The 23,854-nt window shown below is 43.1% G+C and overlaps 5 protein-coding genes and 1 long non-coding RNA gene across 10 annotated transcripts; 3 read left to right on the top strand and 3 right to left on the bottom strand.

The window, feature by feature from the left end:
- The first annotated feature begins 1,616 nt into the window (after positions 1–1,616).
- Positions 1,617–15,419, top strand: LOC125523869. 4 transcript variants are annotated; one of them, XM_048688932.1, is made up of 15 exons: positions 1,617–1,757; positions 11,078–11,290; positions 11,427–11,486; positions 11,634–12,311; positions 12,428–12,568; positions 12,724–12,843; positions 12,938–13,178; positions 13,333–13,496; positions 13,610–13,978; positions 14,086–14,173; positions 14,309–14,550; positions 14,671–14,757; positions 14,881–14,958; positions 15,072–15,185; positions 15,302–15,413. In XM_048688932.1, exons 1-11 carry the CDS (start codon positions 1,707–1,709, stop codon positions 14,383–14,385), a joined length of 2,202 nt encoding a protein of 733 aa, XP_048544889.1. In that variant the 5' UTR covers positions 1,617–1,706; the 3' UTR covers positions 14,386–14,550; positions 14,671–14,757; positions 14,881–14,958; positions 15,072–15,185; positions 15,302–15,413. The 4 variants fall into 4 exon arrangements, with proteins under 4 accessions (XP_048544889.1, XP_048544890.1, XP_048544888.1 ...); XM_048688933.1 differs by lacking the exon at positions 1,617–1,757 and adding an exon at positions 6,311–6,329; XM_048688931.1 differs by lacking the exon at positions 1,617–1,757 and adding an exon at positions 9,806–9,941 and having other exon boundaries at positions 15,315–15,419.
- A 146-nt stretch (positions 15,420–15,565) lies between these two features.
- Positions 15,566–17,555, top strand: LOC125523872. Its single transcript, XM_048688935.1, has 7 exons — positions 15,566–15,808; positions 15,964–16,138; positions 16,240–16,353; positions 16,461–16,592; positions 16,691–16,791; positions 16,931–17,117; positions 17,256–17,555. The coding sequence occupies exons 1-6, from the start codon at positions 15,744–15,746 to the stop codon at positions 17,106–17,108; spliced, it is 765 nt and encodes a 254-aa protein (XP_048544892.1). The 5' UTR covers positions 15,566–15,743; the 3' UTR covers positions 17,109–17,117; positions 17,256–17,555.
- Positions 17,556–17,675: 120 nt separating this feature from the next.
- Positions 17,676–19,248, bottom strand: LOC125523871 (protein FAR1-RELATED SEQUENCE 5-like). Its single transcript, XM_048688934.1, has 2 exons — positions 18,257–19,248; positions 17,676–18,137 (listed from the first exon to the last, which is right to left on the bottom strand). The coding sequence occupies exons 1-2, from the start codon at positions 19,047–19,049 to the stop codon at positions 18,064–18,066; spliced, it is 867 nt and encodes a 288-aa protein (XP_048544891.1). The 5' UTR covers positions 19,050–19,248; the 3' UTR covers positions 17,676–18,063.
- On the bottom strand, positions 19,077–21,355 carry LOC125519416 (protein FAR1-RELATED SEQUENCE 5-like). The gene is made up of 3 exons (XM_048684229.1): positions 21,296–21,355; positions 21,033–21,086; positions 19,077–20,942 (listed from the first exon to the last, which is right to left on the bottom strand). The coding sequence occupies exons 1-3, from the start codon at positions 21,350–21,352 to the stop codon at positions 19,077–19,079; spliced, it is 1,977 nt and encodes a 658-aa protein (XP_048540186.1). The 5' UTR covers positions 21,353–21,355.
- Positions 21,356–21,406: 51 nt separating this feature from the next.
- LOC125523873 lies at positions 21,407–22,274 on the bottom strand. The gene is made up of 4 exons (XM_048688936.1): positions 22,141–22,274; positions 21,898–21,938; positions 21,653–21,793; positions 21,407–21,540 (listed from the first exon to the last, which is right to left on the bottom strand). The coding sequence occupies exons 1-4, from the start codon at positions 22,181–22,183 to the stop codon at positions 21,424–21,426; spliced, it is 342 nt and encodes a 113-aa protein (XP_048544893.1). The 5' UTR covers positions 22,184–22,274; the 3' UTR covers positions 21,407–21,423.
- Positions 21,460–23,492, top strand: LOC125523874. 2 transcript variants are annotated; one of them, XR_007290469.1, is made up of 4 exons: positions 21,460–21,522; positions 21,889–21,963; positions 22,093–22,935; positions 23,052–23,492. It is a non-coding gene; the product is annotated as an uncharacterized LOC125523874 (long non-coding RNA). The 2 variants fall into 2 exon arrangements; XR_007290468.1 differs by having other exon boundaries at positions 21,465–21,522; positions 21,889–22,935.
- The last annotated feature ends 362 nt before the right edge of the window (positions 23,493–23,854 follow it).

Below are 23,854 nucleotides of genomic sequence, written 5' to 3'. Positions count from 1 at the left end.
GAGACGCTTCAACTCCATCTGTGATCAAGTCAAGGAGGGAGACATAGAGATTTGCAAAATACATACGGATCTGAACGTAGCAGACCCGTTAACTAAGTCTCTCCCACGAGCAAAACATGATCGGCACCAAGTCTCCATGGGTGTTAGAATCATTACAATGTAATCTATATTATTGGCTGTCGTGCAAATGGGAGACTGGAAGAAATATACCCTAGAGGCAATAATAAAGTTGTTATTTTATATTTCCTTATACGTGATAAATTTTTATTGTTCATCCTAGAATTGTATTGATCGAAAACCTAAATACATGTGTGAATACATAAACAAACAATGTGTCCCTAGTGAGCCTCTACTTGACTAGCTCGTTTATCAAAGATGGTTAACGATTCCTAACCATGGACATGAGTTGTCATTTGATAACGAGATCACATCATTCGTGATGGACAAGACCCATCCATTAGCTTGGAATATTGATCGTTCAGTATTATTGCTATTGCTCTTCATGTCAAATACATATTCCTTCGACTATGAGATTATGCAACTCCCGGATACCGGCGGAATGCCTTGTGTGCTATCAAACGTCACAACGTAACTGGGTGATTATAAAGATGCTCTACAAGTATCTCCGAAGGTGTTTGTTGATTTGGCATAGATCGAGATTAGGATTTGTCACTCCGAATATCGGAGAGATATCTCTGGGCCCTCTCGGTAATACACATCATAAGAAGCCTTGCAAGCAAAGTGACTAATGAGTTAGTTGTAGGATGATGTATTATGGAACAAGTAAAGTGACTTGCCGGTAATGAGATTGAACTAGGTATGAAGATACCGACAATCGAATCTCGGGCAAGTAACATACCGATGGACAAAGGGAATAACATATGTTGTCATGACGGTTCGACCGATAAAGATCTTCGTAGAATATGTAGGAGCCAATATGAGCATCCATGTTCCGCTATTAGTTATTGACCGGAGAGGTGTCTCGGTCATGTCTACATAGTTTTCGAACCCGTAGGGTCTGCACGCTTAAAGTTCGATGACGATATAGTATTATATGAGTTATGTGATTTGGTGACCGTATGTTGTTCGGAGTCCCGGGTGAGATCACGAACATGACGAGGAGTCTTGAAATGGTCGAGAGGTAAAGATTGATATATAGGATGATAGTATTCGGACACCGGAAGTGTTCCGGAGTGTATCAGGTATTTATCGGAGTACCGGAGGGGTTACCGGAACCCCGGGGAGAATATATGGGCCATATGGGCCAAGAGAGGGGAGCACACCAGCCCACAATGGGTGGCGCGCCCCCCCTATGGCAGGAGGCCGAATTGGGAGAAGGAAAAAGGCGGTTCACCCCCCCCCCTTCCTTTCTCTCTTCCCCCTTCCCTTTCTTCTCCGGTGAAATAAGGAAAGGAGGACGCCACTGTTTTTTTCACACACATATGTAATCATTTTCTAAGGATGAAAATAGTAATAAAGCCACTAGTTCTTGTATATCGTTCTTCCTTTTTCTTTATCCTAAAGTCTATGGCAGGTGGCCCCTCCTTTAACGTCTCTTTTCCAAAGAGCCGTCCTCATTTTTGGTGGGTGTGGTTACTGTTTCAAATCAGATAGAAGAAGAGGAACACAGGGGAGGGACGAGAGAAGGTCCATCACGGGAGCCCGCTCATCCAAGGTTTGCTGCGGCCGGAGTCGCCGGCGTCGAGATGCCCGGCGGCGAGGGCAAGGATCCAGGGTCGCCACGCGCAGAGGAGCAGGTTCCTTCCTACCCCGACCCCCTCCTCCCCAGCCCCCTGCCGCCGTACCAAATCCGGCCCGCAGCTGTGTGCCGAGGTCAAATCCCTCCGTCTATAACCTCAGATTCGCCTCTAGCTTTCACGAATTTTGTGGTTACGGTGACTATCATGTACTGAGAGGTTTGAATCGCAACAGAGATTTGCCAAAATAGCAGGATGCCCAGGGGATTGTTCCTGTGTTCTGCATGGGGGCGCGGTTGTGTGTTAGGCACCAAAATCCCCATTGTTAATCCACATGTTCATTTTCGTCTATAGGAGATTTAGATTTTTTTTTTCTTGTTCAAATCAGGCATAGGTAGATGCGCCTACTATGTAACAGGAGATTTAGATTTTTTTCTTGTTCAAATCAGGCAGAGGTAGATGCGCCTACTATGTAGTCAATCGATTTGGGTATTTTTTCGTTTTTTAGTTTTCAGTTTTTGTGCTGAATTTTGATATATTATACGTTTTTTTCCGAACATCGTATGCAAAAGTTATAGCCATTTTACATTTTCCTACACTTTTTGGCAAAACATGTCCAAATTTAAGTTTTCAAATTTTCCTAACTAGTAGATGTAGTAATATAACTACCTCTCGAAGGATTTTATTTTTTGAAGTTTTTATCATTTTCTTTTGATTTTTTCAAAACTGAAATGGACGATACACGGGGGGTAGAGTTTGAAAATTGCCCTATAGTGCCTGGTTTGTGTCTTCAACCGGGGCTATAGGTTAAGACTCTGTAGTGCCGGTTGGACGCAAACCGGTACTATAGGTTAGACCTTTAGTACCGGTTTGTGTCACAAACCGTCACTAAAGGGGCTCGTGGGGCCCTGGCTGACGCCAGCCTGCCACCACCCCTTTAGTACCGGTTCGTGGCACGAACCGGTACTAAAGGTTCATTACGAACCGGCACTAATGCATAGCCATTCGAACCGGCACTATTGATCACATTAGTGCCGGTTTTTTACAAACCGGCACTAATGTGCTTCACGTTTGACCTTCTACGTGCATGATCATTTCCCTCCAAACCTTCCTCTGTGTTTTCTTATTTCTTGGAGTCTGTCGAAATGAACTTAGTGTTTAGCGTGCCATGCTTCTAGATCCATCTAAAAGGGTAAATGTACTTTACTAAGTGTTTTTATGCGAGAAAACTTTCAATCTATTTATCTTCAATCATGCCAGTACAACGAACACCAGAAATAATAAAAATTACATCCAGATCCGTAGACCACCTAGCGACGAGTGCAAGCACTAATGTGACCCGAAGGCGCGTCGCCGTCATAGCCCCTCCCTCGCTAGAGCCGGGCAAAACTTCTTGTAGTAGACAGTTAGAATGTCGTCGGGCTAAGGCCCCATATGACCAGCGCAGCAGAACAGTAACCGCTGCCATGAAGAGTAGCTTAGATCGCAAAGATCCAACCGGAAGAAACGCAAACGTAGACGAACTACGATTAGATCCGAGCAAATCCATCAAAGGCAGATCCGCCGGAGACAGACCTCGACATGCCCACCGACGGTGCTAGATACGCCACCATGACGGGGGCTAGGCAGGAAGAATCTTATTCCATCTTCAAGTAGCCGCCGCCGTCTCGTCTTTTTAAACGGAACACAAACCTTAATTAAACTCAAAAGCACTTATGAAAACGGAGCCTTCCCGCCGGCACGCCGACATGGCTCTAAGGCCTCCGAGACGAGGCGAACTGGCGGCGGCGCCCCGGCGGGAGGCAAAGGAACCCTATACCTTTACTCAATGTTTAGATGTGAAATTTTAGTTCTGGTAGAATAGTTTAGATTCAGTTGGAATTGCAACTGTACTGCCTTGTCGGCACGTAGGTACGAGTCCGAGAGTCCATCGACGAAGTAGCTAGCTCATGAGGTGGTGTACCTGGATACCTAGTCGGCACGTAGGTTCGAGTCCGAGAGTCCATCGACGCGGATAGAAATATTATTATACTCCCTCGGTCCGTAGTATAAGACGTATATTTAATTCGGATTTGCTAAAACTCATTCTGAGAGAAATAGATTGGTCTCATTCACTTGTCCAACCGTCGGATAGCCGCGCAGCGATTCGTGTTTGTCAACGTGGAGAGCTTCGTAGCGACGTGTGTGCGCCGTTCGGCTCGCGACCCGGCTCCCTTTTTTTATTTATTGTGGTTTTTTCTTTGAAGTTGCAACCGCCCCGACCCGAGCGCAATCGCAACTTAGCACACCCAAGCGCAATTGCAAGACATATAACGTGAACCGCAACCGGTCGGGACGGAGGGCTGTCGGCGATGGGATCGGTTCCATTTTTTTTTTAGGAGTTTTTTGTTGTAGTTGCAACCGCCCCAACCCAGCGCAATTGCAAGTCAGCACACCCAAGCGCAATTGCAAGACATATAACGTCACCGCAACCAGGGGTCGGGGCGGATTGTCGGCGTCGATGAGATCGGTTCCATTTTTTTTATTTGTTGGTTTTTTTTCTTTGTAGTTGCAACCGCCCCGACCCGAGTGCAATCGCAACTTAGCACACCCAAGTGCAATTGCAAGACGTATAACGTGAATGCAATTGGGGATCAGGGCGAAAGGCTGTGGGCGCCGATGAAATCGGTTCCATTTTTTCTTTTGTTTGGGATTCTTTTTTGTTTCTAGTTGCAACCGCCCCAACCCAAGCGCAATCGCAAGTCAACACACCCAAGCAGGGTCGGGGCGGAGGGCTGTCGGCGCCGATGAAATCGTTACGTTTTTCTTTTTCTTTAGGGTTCTTTTTGTTTGTTGTTGCAACCGCACCAACACGAGCGCAATCGCAACTCAACACACCCAAGCGCAACCGGGGGTCGGGGCGGAGGGCTGTCGGCGCCGATGAAATTGGTTCCATTTCTTTTACTTATTTTTAGGTTTTTTATTGTAGTTGGAACTGCCCCAACCCAAGCGCAATCGCAACCCAGCACACCCAAGCGCAACCGGGGGTCGGGGCGGAGGGCTGTCGGCGCCGATGAAATCGGTTCCATTTTTCTTTTTGTTTAGGGTTCTTTTTGTTTGTTGTTGCAACCGCACCAACCCGAGCGCAATCGCAACTTAACACACCCAAGCGCAATTGCAAGACATATAACGTGACCGCAACCGGTGGTCGGGGCGGGGAGGGCTGTCGGCGCTGATGAAATCGGTTCCATTTTTTCTTTTGATTGGGGTTCTTTTTGTTTGTTTTTGCAACCACCCCAACCCGAGCACAATCGCAACTCAACACACCCAAGCGCAACCGGGGGTCGGGGCGGAGGGCTGTCGGCGCCGATGAAATTGGTTCCATTTCTTTTACTTATTTTAAGGTTTTTTTATTGTAGTTGGAACTACCCCAACCCAAGCGCAATCACGACCCAGCACGCCCAAGCGCAACCGGGGTTGGGGCGGAGGGCTGTCAGCGCCGATTTTGGTTCTTTTTTTGTCAGTTTTGATATTGTTGTTGTTGCAACCGCCCGAACCCAAGCGCTCAATCGCAACCCAGCACACCAAATGCAGCCGGGGTCGGGGCGGAGGGCTATCGAGCGCCGATGAAATCGGTTCCGTTTTTTGTTTAGGGTTCTTTTTGTTTGTAGTTGCAACCGCCCCAACCCGAGCGCAATCGCCATCAACACACCCCAAGCGCAATTTGCAAGACACATAACGTGACCGCAACTCAACACAACCCAAGCGCAATCGAACCCAGCACACCCAAGCACAACCGGGGTTGGGGCGGAGGGCTGTCGGTCCGAATTTCGGTTCTTTGTTTCATTTTTGTATTTTTTTTGTTAGTTTTTTGTAGTTGCAACCTCCCCAACCCGAGCGCAATCGCAACTCAACACACCCAAGCACAACTCGGGGGGTCGGGACGGTTTGTCGGTGATGATGGAATCACCGCCCCATCCTCTGTGCAATCGCAAACTCAACACACCCAAGCGTAACTGCGGAACATCTATTGCGACCATGACCGAGGGATCGGGGCGTGGACGGATATGGGCGCAGATGAAATCAGTTCTTTTTTTAGTAGTTGCAATCACCACAATTCGACCGCAACTGCAACTCAACACAACCAAGTGCACCTGCTAAGATGTATAATGTGACCACATCCGGGAGGTCAAGGGCAGTGTTTTGTCAGTGACGGCAAAAACTATGTTTAATCATTTTTTATAGGTCGTCTGTTGTTTTTAGCGTTTTTTAGATGGTTGTTAGTAGTCAATATTTTTTTCATATATCATAGTTATATAGTTTTTTTCACACACATATGTAATTATTTTCTAAGGATGAAAATAGTAATAAAGCCACTAGTTCTTGTATATCGTTCTTCCTTTTTCTTTATCCTAAAGTCTATGGCAGGTGGCCCCTCCTTTAACGTCTCTTTTCCAAAGAGACGTCCTCATTTTTGGTGGGTGTGGTTACTGTTTCAAATCAGATAGAAGTAGAGGAAGACAGGGGAGGGACGAGAGAAGGTCCATCACGGGAGCCCGCTCATCCAAGGTTTGCTGCGGCCGGAGTCACCGGCGTCGAGATGCCCAGGCGGCAAGGGCAAGGATCCTAGGGTCGCCACGCGCAGAGGAGCAGGTTCCTTCCTACCCCCCGACCCCTCCTCCCCAGCCCCCCGCCGCCGTACCAAATCCGGCCTGCAGCTGTGTGCCGAGGTCAAATCCCTCCGTCTATAACCTCAGATTCGCCTCTAGCTTTCACGAATTATGTGGTTACGGTGTACTATCATGTACTGAGAGGTTTGAATCGCAACAGAGATTTGCCAAAATAGCAGGATGCCCAAAATAGCAGGATGCCCAGGGGATTATTCCTGTGTTCTGCGTGGGGGCGCGGTTGTTTGTTAGGCACCAAAATCCCCATTGTTAATCCACATGTTCATTTTCGTCGACAGGAGATTTAGATTTTTTTCTTGTTCAAATCAGGCATAGGTAGATGCGCCTACTATGTAGTCAATCGATTTGAGTATTTTTTTTGGTTTTTTAGTTTTCAGTTTTTGTGCTGATTTTTTTGATATATTATACATTTTTTTCCGACATCGTATGCAAAAGTTATAGTTGTTTTACATTTTCCCTACACTTTTTGCAAAACATGTCCAAATTTAAGTTTTCAAATTTTCCTAACTAGTAGATGTAGTAATATAACTACTCTCGAAGGATTTTATTTTTTGAAGTTTTTATCATTTTCTTTTGATTTTTTCAAAACTGAAATGGCGATACACAGGGGGGTAGAGTTTGAAAATTGCCCTATAGTGCCGGTTTGTGTCTTCAACCGGGACTATAGGTTAAGACTCTGTAGTGCCGGTTGGTGACGCAAACCGGTACTATAGGTTAGACCTTTAGTACCGGTTTGTGTCACAAACCGTCACTAAAGGGGCTCGTGGGGCCCTGGCCTGACGCCAGCCTGCCACCACCCCTTTAGTACCGGTTCGTGGCACGAACCGGTACTAAAGGTTCATTACGAACCGGCACTAATGCATAGCCATTCGAACCGGCACTATTGATCACATTAGTGCCGGTTTTTTACAAACCGGCACTAATGTGCTTCACGTTTGACCCTTTTTCTACTAGTGCTAATGATCATATTTCATCCCTCCAAACCCTTCCTCTGTGTTTTCTTATTTCTTGGATCTCGAAATGAACTTAGTGTTGCGTGCCATGCTTCTAGATCCATCTAAAAGGGTAAGTACCTTTACTAAGTGTTTTGTTTTTTACACGAGAAAACTTTCAATCTATTTATCTTCAATCATGCCAGTACAACGAACACCAGAAATAATAAAAATTACATCCAGATCCGTAGACCACCTAGCGACGAGTGCAAGCACTAATGTGACCCGAAGGCGCGTCGCCGTCATAGCCCCTCCCTCGCTAGAGCCGGGCAAAACTTCTTGTAGTAGACAGTTAGAATGTCGTCGGGCTAAGGCCCCATATGACCAGCGCAGCAGAACAGTAACCGCTGCCATGAAGAGTAGCTTAGATCGCAAAGATCCAACCGGAAGAAACGCAAACGTAGACGAACTACGATTAGATCCGAGCAAATCCATCAAAGGCAGATCCGCCGGAGACAGACCTCGACATGCCCACCGACGGTGCTAGATACGCCACCATGACGGGGGCTAGGCAGGAAGAATCTTATTCCATCTTCAAGTAGCCGCCGCCGTCTCGTCTTTTTAAACGGAACACAAAACTTAATTAAACTCAAAAGCACTTATGAAAACGGAGCCTTCCCGCCGGCACGCCGACATGGCTCTAAGGCCTCTGGAGACGAGGGAACTGGCGGCGGCGCCCCGGCGGGAGGCAAAGGAACCCTATACCTTTACTCAATGTTTAGATGTGAAATTTTAGTTCTGGTAGAATAGTTTAGATTCAGTTGGAATTGCAACTGTACTGCCTTGTCGGCACGTAGGTACGAGTCCGAGAGTCCATCGACGAAGTAGCTAGCTCATGAGGTGGTGTACCTGGATACCTAGTCGGCACGTAGGTTCGAGTCCGAGAGTCCATCGACGCGGATAGAAATATTATTATACTCCCTCGGTCCGTAGTATAAGACGTATATCTAATTCGGATTTGCTAAAACTCATTTGAATGAGAAATAGATTGGTCTCATTCACTTTTCCAACCGTCGGAATCCGCGCAGCGATTCGTGTTTGTCAACGTGGAGAGCTTCGTGCGCATCGTTGCGCGATCGGCTCCCTTTTTTTTTTATTTTGTGGTTTTTTTTCTTTGAAGTTGCAACCGCCCGACCCGAGCGCAATCGCAACTTAGCACACCCAAGCGCAATTGCAAGACATATAACGTGACCGCAACCGGGGGTCGGGCGGAGGGCTGTCGGCATCGATGGGATCGGTTCCATTTTTTTTGTTTAGGAGGTTTTTTTTGTAGTTGCAACCGCCCCAACCCGAGCGCAATTGCAAGTCAGCACACCCAAGCGCAATTGCAAGACATATAACGTCACCGCAACCAGGGGTCGGGGCGGGATTGTCGGCGTCGATGAGATCGGTTCCATTTTTTTTATTTGTTGGTTTTTTTTCTTTGTAGTTGCAACCGCCCCGACCCGAGTGCAATCGCAACTTAGCACACCCAAGTGCAATTGCAAGACGTATAACGTGAATGCAATTGGGGATCAGGGCGAAAGGCTGTGGGCGCCGATGAAATCGGTTCCATTTTTTCTTTTGTTTGGGATTCTTTTTTGTTTCTAGTTGCAACCGCCCCAACAGCGCAATCGCAACTCAACACACCCAAGCGCAAGGGGGTCGGCGGAGGGCTGTCGGCGCCGATGAAATCGGTTACGTTTTTCTTTTTGTTTAGGGTTCTTTTTGTTTGTTGTTGCAACCGCACCAACCCGAGCGCAATCGCAACTCAACACACCAAGCGCAACCGGGGGTCGGGGCGGAGGGCTGTCGGCGCCGATGAAATTGGTTCCATTTCTTTTACTTATTTTTAGGTTTTTTATTGTAGTTGGAACTGCCCCAACCCAAGCGCAATCGCAACCCAGCACACCCAAGCGCAACCGGGGGTCGGAGGCGGAGGGCTGTCGGCGCCGATGAATAAATCGGTTCCGTTTTTTCTTTTTGTTTAGGGTTCTTTTTGTTTGTTGTTGCAACCGCACCAACCCGAGCGCAATCGCAACTTAACACACCCAAGACGCAATTGCAAGACATATAACGTGACCGCAACCGGGGTCGGGGCGGGGAGGTTGTCGGCGCTGATGAATCGGTTCCATTTTTTCTTTTGATTGGGGTTCTTTTTGTTTGTTTTTGCAACCACCCCAACCCGAGCACAATCGCAACTCAACACACCCAAGCGCAACCGGGGGTCGGGGCGGAGGGCTGTCGGCGCCGATGAAATTGGTTCCATTTCTTTTACTTATTTTAAGGTTTTTTTATTGTAGTTGGAACTACCCCAACCCAAGCGCAATCACGACCCAGCACGCCCAAGCGCAACCGGGGTTGGGGCGGAGGGCTGTCAGCGCCGATTTCGGTTCTTTTTTTGTCAGGTTTTGATATTGTTGTTGTTGCAACCGCCCGAACCCAAGCGCTCAATCATTTGATATTGTTGTTGTTGCAACCGCCCGAACCCAAGCGCTCAATCACGGGAGCCCGCTCATCCAAGGTTTGCTGCGGCCGGAATCGCCGGCGTCGAGATGCCCGGCGGCGAGGGCAAGGATCCAGGGTCGCCACGCGCAGAGGAGCAGGTTCCTTCCTACCCCCCGACCCCCTCCTCCCCAGCCCCCCGCCGCCGTACCAAATCCGGCCCACAGCTGTGTGCCGAGGTCAAATCCCTCCGTCTATAACCTCAGATTTGCCTCTAGCTTTCACGAATTTTGCGGTTACGGTGACTATCATGTACTGAGAGGTTTGAATCGCAACAGAGATTTGCCAAAATAGCAGGATGCCCAGGGGATTATTCCTGTGTTCTGCGTGGGGGCGCGGTTGTGTGTTAGGCACCAAAATCACCATTGTTAATCCACATGTTCATTTTCGTCTACAGGAGATTTAGATTTTTTTTTTCTTGTTCAAATCAGGCATAGGTAGATGCGCCTACTATGTAGTCAATCGATATGGGTATTTTTTGGTTTTTCAGTTTTGATTCTGTGGGTACAGAGCATTCGAAAGTCATGCAGGACACACACTTTGCTGCATATGTGTGTTCAACAGCTTGGGAAACTCAGTAACTTTTTTCTCTCACTCCATGGGATGTACAGAGTCATATAAAGAGTCCTTTTTGGAACTATAATCAAGTTGGGGCGGTCTTCCTCTTGACAAAATAAGAGAGATAATTTGTGGTAGTTCAACAAAGTTTGTTTGTTGTTCATCAGTATTTACGCCCAGTTTTTATCCGTTGAATGTTCATGACTACAGGGGATGTGCACAAAATCTTCAGCAGTAGTTATTGTTTGTTTCTGTATTTTTGTACCCTAATCATCATTTTTCCTATGCAAAAGGATACATGCTTTTTTTCTGAATTCAGCTTTGAGGAAGAGGTTAGAATCGCGGGAGACAAGCCCAAAATCACTAGAAGGTCCTGCGTTTTTTTTGGGGTTTTGTCAGTAACTGAATGTAAGCTAGTTTTTTGGACACCGATCAAAATAGAAGAGTACATGTGGAGCCTGCGGGATGCGTCGACATAAGGGGAATAATTTGATGGTTACGCTCACGTCAGTGTTACTAGTAGCCGGTAGTAGTAGATGAACTGAGCAACTGTGTTTTTCTACCATTATGGCACACTGACAGAGCAGCTGTGTTTTTTATTATTATATATATATATGTAGCCTAATCATCCTTTTTTCTTTTTTTGTTATTTTTTTGTGTTGGTAAAACACATGATCAGGATGTTAAAGGAGATGATGAAGAGAATAAGGGACGCATCGATCAACCCGAGGGCCCAACAGTTGATAAAGAGAAGAATGACACAACTGCAAGTCAAACCTTCAAGATTGACGAAGATACAGTGGATGTCGAAAGCGAACAGTACCATGGGAATGATGACCTAACTGAAACCGATGTGTCCAACGACCTACTTTATGCTGGAGTAAAAAATTTGGTGAAGTCATCCCCCCTCCTCCACCCCCTGCATTTCTTCAGCTTTTCTTTTTTTGTACATTCAAAGTTCCTCTTATATATATATTTTTGTTTTTACTCACAATGATTTTTTGTACTTATTTTTATCACTATATCAGATTGTGAAGAGCTTTAAAAGGAAGCAAAGACGGACCATTGTACGAAAGGGGAGCAAAAAGGTAGACTTTAGTTATCCTTGTCACGCGTAATTCATTTATCATGTGTGTAATCATTTCTATGTCACATACTACTTCAATTTTATTCATTTATAACTCTGTTTTTTGTTTGGGTGAAACTTTTTAATTTCCCCCTTTTGATGTACACAGAGACCAAGACTAACTGAAGCGACTTCACATGATGATTTTGGCGATGCAGTATGTAAAGCATATACTAGGTGCAGCATACCATATTTCTCCGAGGTCGCGAATAGCATTTGCAAGAGCAAGAACAAAGTGGACTTAATCAGGTCTACTGGTTTTGGTTACATGCTGGAGTTAGATGATTGTCTTGTGCCTAGGCCATTTTCTCAGTGGATAGCAGACAAGGTCATTGTTGACGATGAAGCAATTTTCATCAACAAGAAGCGCATACCACTGAATGCACTGGGTGTCCTGCATGTTTTTGGCATTCCGGCAGGGGACATCAACATTAGCATGGTCGACGATGCAGGGAAGTCAGAGTTCCTTGCATTTTTCGGGCTCACAGAAGTGCCCACAATAAAGTTTTTTGGCAACAAGATTATTGAACGAGAAGAGTTGTCTGACGAACAGCTCATTCGTTGTTTCCTGATTGTTGCCCTGTCAACCGTGTTGTGCCCAACTTCAAACACTAAACCAAGCACCAAGTATATGGGATCACTAATAGATGTCAGTAAAATCAGAAACCTAAATTGGTGCAAGTTCACTCACATGTGGCTGTTGCAAGCTATTAGGAAGTATCAAAAAGAGAAGACGAAGCAACACCGCTTGACATTGACACTAGGAGGCTGCATATACCAACTAGCGGTACATTTTCTTTTCTTTTTCTATTTTATAGTTTTTGTGTCTTCCTTTTTCCTTTCTTTTCCTTTTTTTCATCAAAACAAGTTGACATCTGTTATTCTTTTTTTTCTTTTCCCAAGGTCCGCTTCCTTGACTTCACAGACTTTGGAGCAATACAAGTACCATCAATCATGCCAAGGATATGTCTATGGAAAGGCAGTCTTGTCAAAAATTTCAGTGATATGCTCATAGACCAAAATGGCATGTACAGACCAAGTAAAGTAAGTTTTTCTCATCTATACTTATTTCTATCTTTGTTTGTATTCTCTGTTTCTAATGTAACGACAGAGAACAGAATAGCAGATATTCTGTTGGGCCAGGGTCAATTTAAGAGAACTTTAATTTCTTTTACTTTGGTCTTTTTTTACACATGTAGATAAAAGATGAATCTGAAACATGCTATGCTCAAGAGTCATTTAGTTGGGCCAGCACAACGAAGAACTCAAACTTAAGGGCTGCTATTGACAGAACAGCGGGGAATTCTCTTCCCGAGGAGGTTCCCCCCTAATCTTTTTTTCTTTTTCTGCATGCATTTATGATTTTTTTCATTTCATCATTTTCTCACTTTTTTGTTTCTTCACATGTATCAGGTGAAAGAAGAGATATACACATCATTCCAGTTTTACATGAAAGATGAAAACGTAAGCACTTGCATGAAAGCAAAGAATTTGCTTTTAAAGACCCTGGAATTAGTGACATCAAGAAATGGCAATTCAGAGAAAACTTTGAAACTTGAGTCATCCGAGAAGAGCCATAATACAGTGAGCAACCAACACTGGTCAGGATCTACTGTAAAAGTAAACTCAGATGGAGATTATGAAGAAGATGACGGTAAATATCCTATTGTTTGCAAAATAGAAACCCGTTTTTTACAACCATGTGTTTAAAGCACTGCTATTTGTTTTTTAATTCTATTTGGACAGGCCTTCTACTCATTTAATTTTTTTCTCTTTTTTATTTTCTATAATTATGCTCCCTTTTGTAGGAACGACGACTCTACTTCGAAGGACTAAGAGGGTGAAACAAATCAGTGAACAATCACCTGCTTCAATTGAAACTGAAAGAATGAGCCATGAGCAAGAAGTATTCCAAGGAAAGAGTGATGAAGGGGTTGATGTTATTGGGAGCTCAAAGTTAGAAGATGCATATGTAAGTTCATGAATCTTTTTACTGTACTCTTTTTAGGATATATTCCCATGTTCTTTTTCCCTTTTTATTGTCCGTTTTTAAAACTCTTGCTACTTACCTCCCACATTTTTCAGAATCAAATGGGCAAGGGTAATGAAGAATTTCAAGAACACAACAACAAAGAGACAATAAACACACAAGAAGAAATTCAAGATCAAGTGAACACAAGCAAATATGATACAGAGGCAGTGAAAGCACCCCAAGAAGTCAGCATCGAAGATGGACTAGGAAGAGAAAACAAGGTTACAGTGCAGGACAAGGTGCTAGAAGCGAAGATCAATGAAACAAGAGCAGCGAGCACGACAAGTTTTGAGTACTTACTTCTACCAGACAACACTGCTTTGTTACCTCAAATTCAGAGCAAAGAAGCTGGGAAAGGAAATGCATCAAGTTTTTCCGGTTTCATGAGCCAAAAGACATCCAGTAATGAACATATCTCCCAAGTAAGAAGTTTTAACTAGCTACTTGTTACTTAACATCTTTCTTTTTCTTTTTACTACTTTTGTTATTTTTTAACATCCCATGCTCCTTGTTATTTGTTTCTTGACAGCAAAAAGACGACACCAACGTGATCAACCAGCAACAGAAAGGGTCCTGCAGCAAAATAGATTTCGACATAAATGTCACATTAGCTGCAGGTACCTTTATCTTTTTTGATGATCCTTTTTCCTTTGCATCAATTTTCTGTTCAAAACTGAAGAAACCAGCAACAACTATTCAATTTTGTTTCATTTTTTTGGAGCTGATGATCATCATTTGCTTCTCAAATATAGATGAGGATGACGCAAATGACCATGAAGCAAATAAGCATGTCATAGATAATCCTATAGGAAACGAAGACGAATCCTGAATTGATTACTTGGATAAAGCAAGGCAAAAGTACTTTTTCTATGATGATGACACGCCAACTTGTCGTATACTCGAAGATATGGATGACTGAGGGAATGAAATAACTGAGCCTGAGCTATGGCGTCCTGTGCACATGACAACAAAGGAATATAACGAAAAAATTGAGGTGGGCAAAACGTAGGAAAGGAGCCTCATCAAATCAAAATATATGCCCCCATGTGTTATATGTTACTAGTGTAGACACTTTATGTCTTTAACTCGTTTTCTTTGGTGCGTCAATAATCAGAATGCAAAGAAAATCATTGTTCACCAGACATTGAAAGAAAAGGAATCAGGCAACTACCATCAAGAGCAAGAGATCAAGAGCTGCGAGGTTTCATCTTCTTTTTACCTTTTCAATATTTCTTTATTTAATCACTTTTTTTAGAAAAATATAATTTTCTGCCTTGTTGGTTTCAAACAACACCTTCATCCCGTGTCCTTTTTGTGTCAACAGTTTTCTGTACATTGCGCGCAACAGCAACAAAGTGTTGGACAAAGATGCACTTCACCAGACGGAGGAATAATTGACCTGGTTATTTTTTTTCTCTGCATTTTGCTGCTGAGCAGTTTCTGTTTTCTTATGAGATGTTTCTCATTTTTTTTATTCATGGTCTTTGATTTTCTCTTGCTTCTAAAATGATACAGACATCACCAAACACAAGCATTCGAAATGAGTGGAACGAGCCGCATACATGCTATTCTCCTAGGAATAGGAACACAACTTACAAGACAACGACTACCAGACCCCCACGCACCAAAGTACATTTTTCTTTTTTTATCCCCATTTTTTTGATTTTTTTTCTACATTAACAGTTTTCCTAGGCACATTTCTTTGGTTTTCTCATATTTCTTTCTTTTTTCATTTTTTGATACAGCATTTTTTCTCAGAAGCCACAATGACAGGGAGAATTCTGTTCCCAGAAAGAGCTAACATTGAATGCAATTTAGATGGGACAGAGGATAACCCTATAACGTTCTTGGATCATAACAGTGTAAGTGTTTTCTTCTTCTTTGTGTTGTTTTGCTTAAAAGCTGAAGTCCAAAAGAAAAGATCCCAGAATGTCCATAGTTTCATACTTATATTTTTTTTTATTTGTTGAATTTTTCCAGGCATCACCAGAGGTCCAAATCCCCAGTCAAAGTCCTTTCAAATAGTCCTGCAGTAACTTAGTTGATAGATCAGATGAGCACTATAACACCAGACTCTTCTTAGGGAGTACAAGCAGCTCTAGGGGCAAAGAAAATATACCACCTAAAAGGGTAGTACAACCAAGCAAATTTTTGTGCTCGCCTTATGACCAAGACAGGGGGCCCATCATGGAATACGAACTTCATCTATATCACAACATCTTACTCCTAAGCGAGAATAATTACTACAAAGGGTTAGGACACTTTTTTCCCTCCCAGACCACCGAATTTTTGTTGAGTTGTTCGTGTGTGTGTTTTTTTTTCTTCCTTGTTTTTGTGCATTTGAATTGTATATAGCAGTTCCCCCCTTGCACTGACATTTTTCTGCGGACAAATCATGAAAATGCAGGGACTACTGGGCAATTGAGATTGATAAATGCAGGGTATCATTGGAACAACTAGGCAATTCATTCAAACCATCAGGGTGGGTGGAGTCATATGTCATCAATGCATATTGTCGAAAATTATTCAGAGATAACCACCCCAGAACATCCCAGAGGCACTACTTTTTCCACACGGCGGCAGTGAGTTCCAATACAATCTTGTTTTGATGTTTGTTTATCTCTCGCTTTTTTAGTTGAAACTTTAATTTTATCTTTCTTTTCTTTTTGTTTGTTTGTAATAGGAGTACTTTTTGGAGAAGTGGAGGACTGAAGTGGGGAGACTATCTTTCAAAGATAAAGTTCTAAGGAGCTTCCACGGAGCAGGGAAAGCAAGACGACTAGAGCTGAGCAATGAAGTAATGTCTCAAGCCATTTTTTGCTCATCAAAACACTTTTGAAGTCATTGAATTATGGTTTCTTGAATTCCATCTACATTTTTATTTTTTCTTCTTGTTCGTTATAGTTGTTCTTTCCTACTCTTCATGAGGATCATTGGTTCGTCTTCCTCGTCGACTTGAAAGCACGACAGTTCATATTCCTTGACTCAAAGTACGCAGAAAACAGCGAGTACCACACGAACATCAAGAACATGATGGTTATGCATCCTTCCTTTTTAAAGAAAATCAAGAGAATTTTATTTTCTTCTCTCTTCCCCCAAGATTTCGTTGTCTTATTATATGATTTTTTTTTCTGATAACAAACTTTATCAAAGCGTGGCGTGATGCTAACCTGAGAAACATGCGGTTCAATCAATATCAAACAGCATATCCAGTATTACCGAAACAAGTAGGGAGGTAAATCATAAACAACTTTTTCCAATACCATTTTTTCATATGAAATATCAACTATATTTTTATTCGCTCTAATGTTTTTAAGTTGTTTTTCCTCATCTCTTGGTTTTTCCTTTTTCTCACCCCCCCCCCCCCGAAATAGCGATGATTGTGGAATTTTCACAATAAACAAGATGCAAAATTATCGAGCCAGGAACCCGCTGCAGACAGTATTCCAATCAAAAGATGTTCCAGATGCGCGCGTGAGACTTGCTGTTGATCTACTATTCAGCACTCACAACGAAATAGATGAAGCAAAGACACTTGTCAAGGACTTGTGATACAGAACTGTATATCTTTTCCCCTATTTTTCCCATCTGTCATGTTTTTTTGCGTTTGCAACTGTAAACAAATATCCTTTTTCTTGTCTCTCATTTTAAGGTTTCTAACTAGTTCATTTTTTTGTACATCCTCACATGGGCAAGCAGGTCAATCAACTAGAATATTTCTGTCATACATGGAAGAACAATACTAGAAGGTTCTTCAGCAAGATGATGAAAAACAATCCCAAAAGTTAACGAGACGACAAAATTTCCAGTGTACATGGAGGAACGATACAATTTTTTTCTATTTTCTTTTTTTTCCTTTTCTTACCTGAAAGCGAATCCAAAATGTAAAGCAGTGCGTGTATTTTGGCCTCAAGGATTTTTTTTACCGTCATATGCATAGTTTTAGAAACTGGTCATTAACCAGAAAACAATCCCATGTGTATAATGTTGCTTTCAGATCAATATCAAACATCGGTTCTTAAGCATTTTTATGATTATTTTTTATTTTTTAAAGTTTGATTTTTCTCCCCCGCCTAGATATTAACCAGAACATTTTCTTTCATGTTTTTTCTCCTCTTGTTTCTATCACTTCTCCTCCTTCTTTCTTTTGTGCAGGTTTTCAAAATTCTTACTGGACAGAAGCTAGCTAAATAGCACAAGCAAAAAAGTGGATCAAGAACCTTAAGTAACCAACTGGGGTAATGTAAGTGTCGCTACCCCCACGGGAAACATTTTTTCCCTAGTTTTTTTCACAGTACAAATAAAAGATAGAAACATCAGCATTTTTCTTAAAATAGTATAGCAAAAGTGCTATCATCCATGAACCATCATATAGTTCTTTTCTTTGGTTTCTGTTCGTTGGCAGAACGAGGACCACACTTGGCTCATTTTTACATTTTTTTCAGTGCTCGCAGGGACAATCAAAAAACCAAACCAATGCCTTCTTGAACTTGTAGCACCCAGTTTCTCAGTTTCCTTTTCTCGCCTTCTTGCTCGGTTTTGCATGAGCTGGCTGCTTCTCTGTAGATGTCCCAGCAGAGGCTGCAAAAATTTTAGGGCATAAACAATTCATCAAAATCAATCATATGAAGTACAAGTCCAGTTTTTATGCTGAAAAATACTTGCTAACACTGAAAAGAAAAAGTTTTTTTCTGGGAAACCTGAGACATGTTTGCGGCTGACTTTTTCTTTGTGAGCCAAATCGATATCTTCAGGTCTTGCCGTACAACTATTTTTATAGTGATCAGGCTCCCCACAACGACTGCATGTGACTTTCTGTTTAGATAGTAAACCTTCCATGAAAGTTTTGTAACGTCCTTTTTGTGGACGCCCTTTTGATACTGCAACATCAGGATCCTGAAGATTGTCCCCATAGCCATCAGGATGCGGTCCTACATCAAACTCTGTTGTGTCCTTGTCAATATTTGCTTGTTGTGCTTCTGCAAGTTCATCTTCTTTAGTCATCTCATCCAACCTCTGTTGCACCCTTTCACTTCCTGCTACAACATATAGATATTTTCTGTTTGTTGATGCACCATCTGAGGCCATCTCATTGAGCCTGTTGGAGAGCAAGGTATACCTTAAGTGTTGACTTCCAGCAGTCAGTTCCAAAGGAACATTGAAACGGATGTCCCGTATGTCCTTTGTATTTTTTGGCCTCCACCTGTCTATGTAATATTTCTCTAGCAGCATAGACATGTTGAGATGAGAAAGTACTCTCAAGACATGGCTGCACACAATGCCATCCTTCTGAAATTTCCCACAAATACAACTGAACTCCTGTTGCTGCATGTTCACAATCACAATAAATCTTCTTGTTCTGAAATCTTTTTCAGCTAGCATTGGTCTCTTGTAAACTTCATATTTCACATTTCTCTCAACCTCTTCAACATGCAAATTCAACACAAACTTTATCTGTTGTTGGAATCTGTAAAATATCTTTCGGTTGTACATTTTTGCAGCTTGCAACTCAAGTTCACTTCATGCCCACAATGTTGGCGAAGTTGTTCTAGTGATAGAGTCTTGCTCCCGCTCCTTATCTTGTATAGTTTCTGAAATCTTCTGGTACTCTTGTAGGAAGCTTATCACGTTGTGAGTTGACGTGATGTTGTCCTTGAATATGGCATTGGTGCCTTCACTAAGTGCAGTAGAGTGAATGAAGGGGAATAAGTTCTTCTTGAAATACACAGGGACAAACCTTTTCCTTTTCTTCCACATGATTTGGAAATACTTCACATGCCCAATGTTGTATTTCTGGAGCATCTGTGTCCACAAGTTCTCAAACTCAGTCACCGTCAGAGAGTTGTGTATGATGTCACTGAAATCATCATGCAGGGTTTTATTTGCAGCAAAAGTCCTAGTACATTTTTCCTCAGCCTTCTTTTTAATATGAAACAAACAACGTCTGTGGCAGATATGGGGGAAAACTAGAGGGATAGCTGTCTTCATCCCAGCATCCTCATCTGTGATGATTGTGGATGGATATTTGCCACCCATGCAATGCAAGAACGTCTCAAACAACCATTGGAAGGTGTCAGCTGTTTCATTCTCAATGATAGAGCAAGCAAACAAACAGTTTTGGCCATGTCCTGTGATTCCAACAAAGGGAGCAAATGGAAGGTTGTATCTGTTTGTCTTAAATGTTGTGTCAAAGCTGAGGCAGTCTCCGTACAGCTCGTACATCTTCCTAGAATACCCGTCAGCCCAGAAAATGCACAAAACTTTACTTGCTTCATCAGAGACTTTAGCTGTCTTGAACGCATAGTAAAATTGTGGATCTTTAGCTTGTCTCTTCCTGAAATATGTTAGCACCTGCATCATGTCATTTTGATTGCTCTCTTTGCCAATGGCTGTCCTAACATTGCTGACATGCTTTTTGGTATAAGGAGTGTTTCCACCTCTCAAGTAACTTAGGATTGCCATTATTTTTCTTGTTGGTAGCTTCACAGTATTGAATGTTCGGATTAGGAGCTTCTCCTCCTCCGTCATGTGCTTATGAGAACGAAGGTATTTCACTTCTGTGTGAGGACTCAAATCATGGTTGTGTTCTAGGTTTATGGTTGTTATCACCCACTTCTCATCCTTCTTCACGACAATGAGCTGAGCTTTACACCCTGTTATTGCAATGGTGTTTGCTTTTTTCTTCCTCGCGTTCCGATAGGGCTCTTGTCCTGTTTTCTGTTGCCTTGTCTCACGTCGTTTCTTCCTCCTATTCTCTTGTTCTTCTTCATCAATTACTTTTCCTAACCGATTGCACTTGAAAGTTAGCCGAGTTGATGCACTGCCACCTTGTTTCTTGCCACAAAAGCGGGCTGCCTTCTTCACAGAAAATCCAGCAATTGAGGCATATTCATTGTAAAAGGTGTAAGCTGCATCCTCCGTATCAAAGACCATGTTCACAAGGGGTACGTGATGGCTACGCACTTCCTGACTAGAACTCTGGGCAGCAACTATACTGTCATTTTCAAGGAAAATCAGTATATCTTCATGTGTCAATTGTTCAACTTCATCAGCTGCACCACTATTTTCTTGTTGTCCAGCAGTTACAGCAGTCATATCAGAGCTTCTTTGCAACAACGTTGGAGGAAGATCATCCTCAGAATCACTGTCAGAAGGATTATCAGTTGAATCTATCAAGCAGTTTTTGTTTCCTCCATCCATCTCCATATCTCTGTCCCAGTTCAAATCATTCAAGCTTTCTGTAAAATGGTTGTCAACAAAAGGTTCCACCTCTTCTTCATGTTGTGTATCAAGTTGACACAAACACTGATCTGCAGAACGAGCATCAGGCCGGGCTGTATCTTCGGATGATCTCCCATATCGCCCAGTTATCATGTACATATCATTCTGCAGTTTTTTTTTCCAGAAAAACAAAGAACAATCAGAGAATTTTCCATAGTTCTACCCAACATGCACACATATATCCAAAAAACCTACCTCAGTACGGACTAGGTGATCTTCTTGCGATTGTGAGGATCCGTATCTAGCCCCCTGAAAAGTAAAAACACCATTCAGTTACTTTTTTGTCGATTTTGTACTGCTGACAACAGCAGTTTATTCTTTGTGCACATACATATCATTGAAAGAGTACATTTTATTACTATACATTTTTTGGGATTCTATGTCAAAAGAATTAATTTTACTACTATACATCAACATATATGACAAGTCTGTTAGGGGGAGGTGGATGGGCAAAGAACCTCTTGTTCAGCAGCAAGGAGCAGTTGCATGTATGATATGGGAGCATCATGCACCATGGTATCTACCTGCACATTCATTCATTTTTTATGAAAAATATCAGCAAAGTCTTGGTGCCTTTTTCCCCCTTCTATTGGTCACGACAGAATTTTTTTCGCAAAATACTTACAAGGTGTTGGAGTGGTGGAGACATTTGAGTGGACTTTCCCTTTGAAGTGTCTCCCCTCAGGTTTGTATGAAAGCTCACCTGCGCACAACAGTGTTTTCAGACTATTTAAAGACAGTTTTTTTTGGCAAGGTGGAAATACCTCTGTGCTGTCAACATTATTGTAGCTACAAAAGAGAGATGTATGCATTACATTGTTTTGATCATTCCCATGCATTGTATTGTCATCAGCAGCAACATACACTGGGTGTTGCATCCAGGGGTATGCATGATATGGTATTTGATTCAGAGAAGCAGAACTTAACCATTGTTGTTGCTGGCTTATATGGGTGCCCTGCATTGTGTAGTTTCAGAGACTCTTTTTAGGCAAAGCAAAGTGCAAAATTCATTTTTAGTTTGATAACAATCATCACTTTTCTGTTTTTTCAGGACACTAACCTGAGAACCATGAAGATAAGCTCCATATGCATCAAATATAGCTGCAAGCAAAGCAAAAATTGTCATGTATGGACATTTCTGTTCACAACTTTTTTCTGTAAAAAACAACCCTTGTCTATTTTATTCACAACGAAAATCAATTCTTTTCCCCTATTTTTCTAAGTCTTGAATGTTCTACTCGATTTCCTGTGTAAGGATCAACACAAAGCAGAACTAGATCTGGGGGGAGGAGGAGGAACATACCCTGGTGAGTGTTGTCTGCTCCTGGACCTCTCCATGCATCCATGAGCAGCTTCCCCTGTATTTCTTCTCTCTCCTCCAACTTTTTCAGAGTTCTTCAAAGTTTTCTGCTGTTTTTGAGCAAATTGAGTGAGTTCATCTCCTTAATTTTGATAGATTAGAGGGGAAAGGTTGGGGGTGGCGGCGTGGAGGGTTGGGGAGGTGGAAGAAGAGGGACGAGGGATGTGTCTTTGGGGGGGTTGGGGGGCTAGGTTTACCCTAGGGACATGGGAGATCACCTGGGAAGAAAAAGTGATCGAGAAAAGCAGAGCAGCTTTCTCTCTTTGTGTGTATCCCGGGCTCTTTATGTTTTCTCGTGACAACCCAAAAAAGCCCACAACCTTTCCCACAACCCAAAAAAGGCCCACAACACAAAGGCCCACAACCAACAACCAACAAGGGAGAAGTTTTCAACCCAATTGTGCGGGGGAGAGAGGAGCCTGTCTCGGTCTGCCAGGTGATCGGCCTGCGACAAATAACGTGCAACGTCATCACCCACGTCATTCGACTGAGACCATTTTATTTCTCATTCGAATGAGTTCCAGGCACTCCCTATCTAATTTCTCGAGCAGCGTATTTTGCCCTCAGGGCAAGAAGGAAGATCACGCCTACAGAACAAGAAGTTCAGGAGATCACGCGCCAGACAACATGTTGGCGTCCGTGCTCCGGCGTCTCCTGCACCGCGGGATCCTCGCCCGCCGCCCGGCGCCACCGCTAGCTCCTCGTCCTCGTCTCTTCTCCACCAGCCACGTTCCTCAGGTTCGCGTCTCATCCCATGCCATGATCTTCAACCGACCGGAGCTCTTTTCTTCTTTTTTTCCTTTTTGCGGAGGAAATAAAAAGAAACACTCTCTGATTTCCTTGAAACATTGTAGGGTCATCCGCCACCAGTCCAATCGGTAGGTCTCGGGCCAGAAGTGGACGCGGCGAGGGGTGCGAGCGAGCTGTCGTTGGACGACGGTGTAAGGGTGTTCATGCGAGCCGACTTCAAGTACCAAAACATGATAACAGCCTTCGGGCTCGCTTTTACCGGATGCAACGTTGAGCGATACATGAGGAAACAACGTGAGAAGAAAGCAGAGGACGGATCCACCATGGATGCGTTGGTTGGTCTTGCTCTTAATATGGAGTAGGGGGTTTTTTCTAGAATATTTTTTGAAGTGACGAATTAGGAGTTTTGGTTCAGCCAGAAACAGGTTGGCATTGTTGTATTACCCCGCCTTTAAGTTTTTTTTAAGGGGTCACCACCACACTTTGTTTAAACGACAATAACATCCGGTACAAATAAAACATCAGGAGTGGTGGATAACCAGAAATAATGACCAGTGGCCAAAGAAACCGAGGCCCTAGCAAGGTCATTTGCTTCTCTTGCTTCATGAATAACTAAAGGGTCTTGGAACTACAACATCCTCCTTTCATGTCTTCTGCCAATAGAGTAACTAGGATCCTTGTAAACTCTTGCTCACTGACGGAATCCTGCATGATGGACAGCCATAGTTTTGCATCTTCATGATTGCATGCTAACTTGTGCTACAGTAAATCCTCATCCATCAAAGCCCAATCACACTTGGACAACCGACGGTTAATCAAGGCATGACGCCATGAATCGTCTGCCGAGTTGCACACAAAAGAAGTGTCATCATCTGCAATATGTCGCAGCCTTAGTAATTCTTCCGTC

This window comes from Triticum urartu, chromosome 7, assembly GCF_003073215.2.
Source record: "Triticum urartu cultivar G1812 chromosome 7, Tu2.1, whole genome shotgun sequence".
Classification (NCBI taxonomy): domain Eukaryota; kingdom Viridiplantae; phylum Streptophyta; class Magnoliopsida; order Poales; family Poaceae; genus Triticum; species Triticum urartu.
The sequence above is the reverse complement of the archived record's forward strand: the minus strand, read 5'-3'. Positions and strand labels throughout refer to the sequence as shown.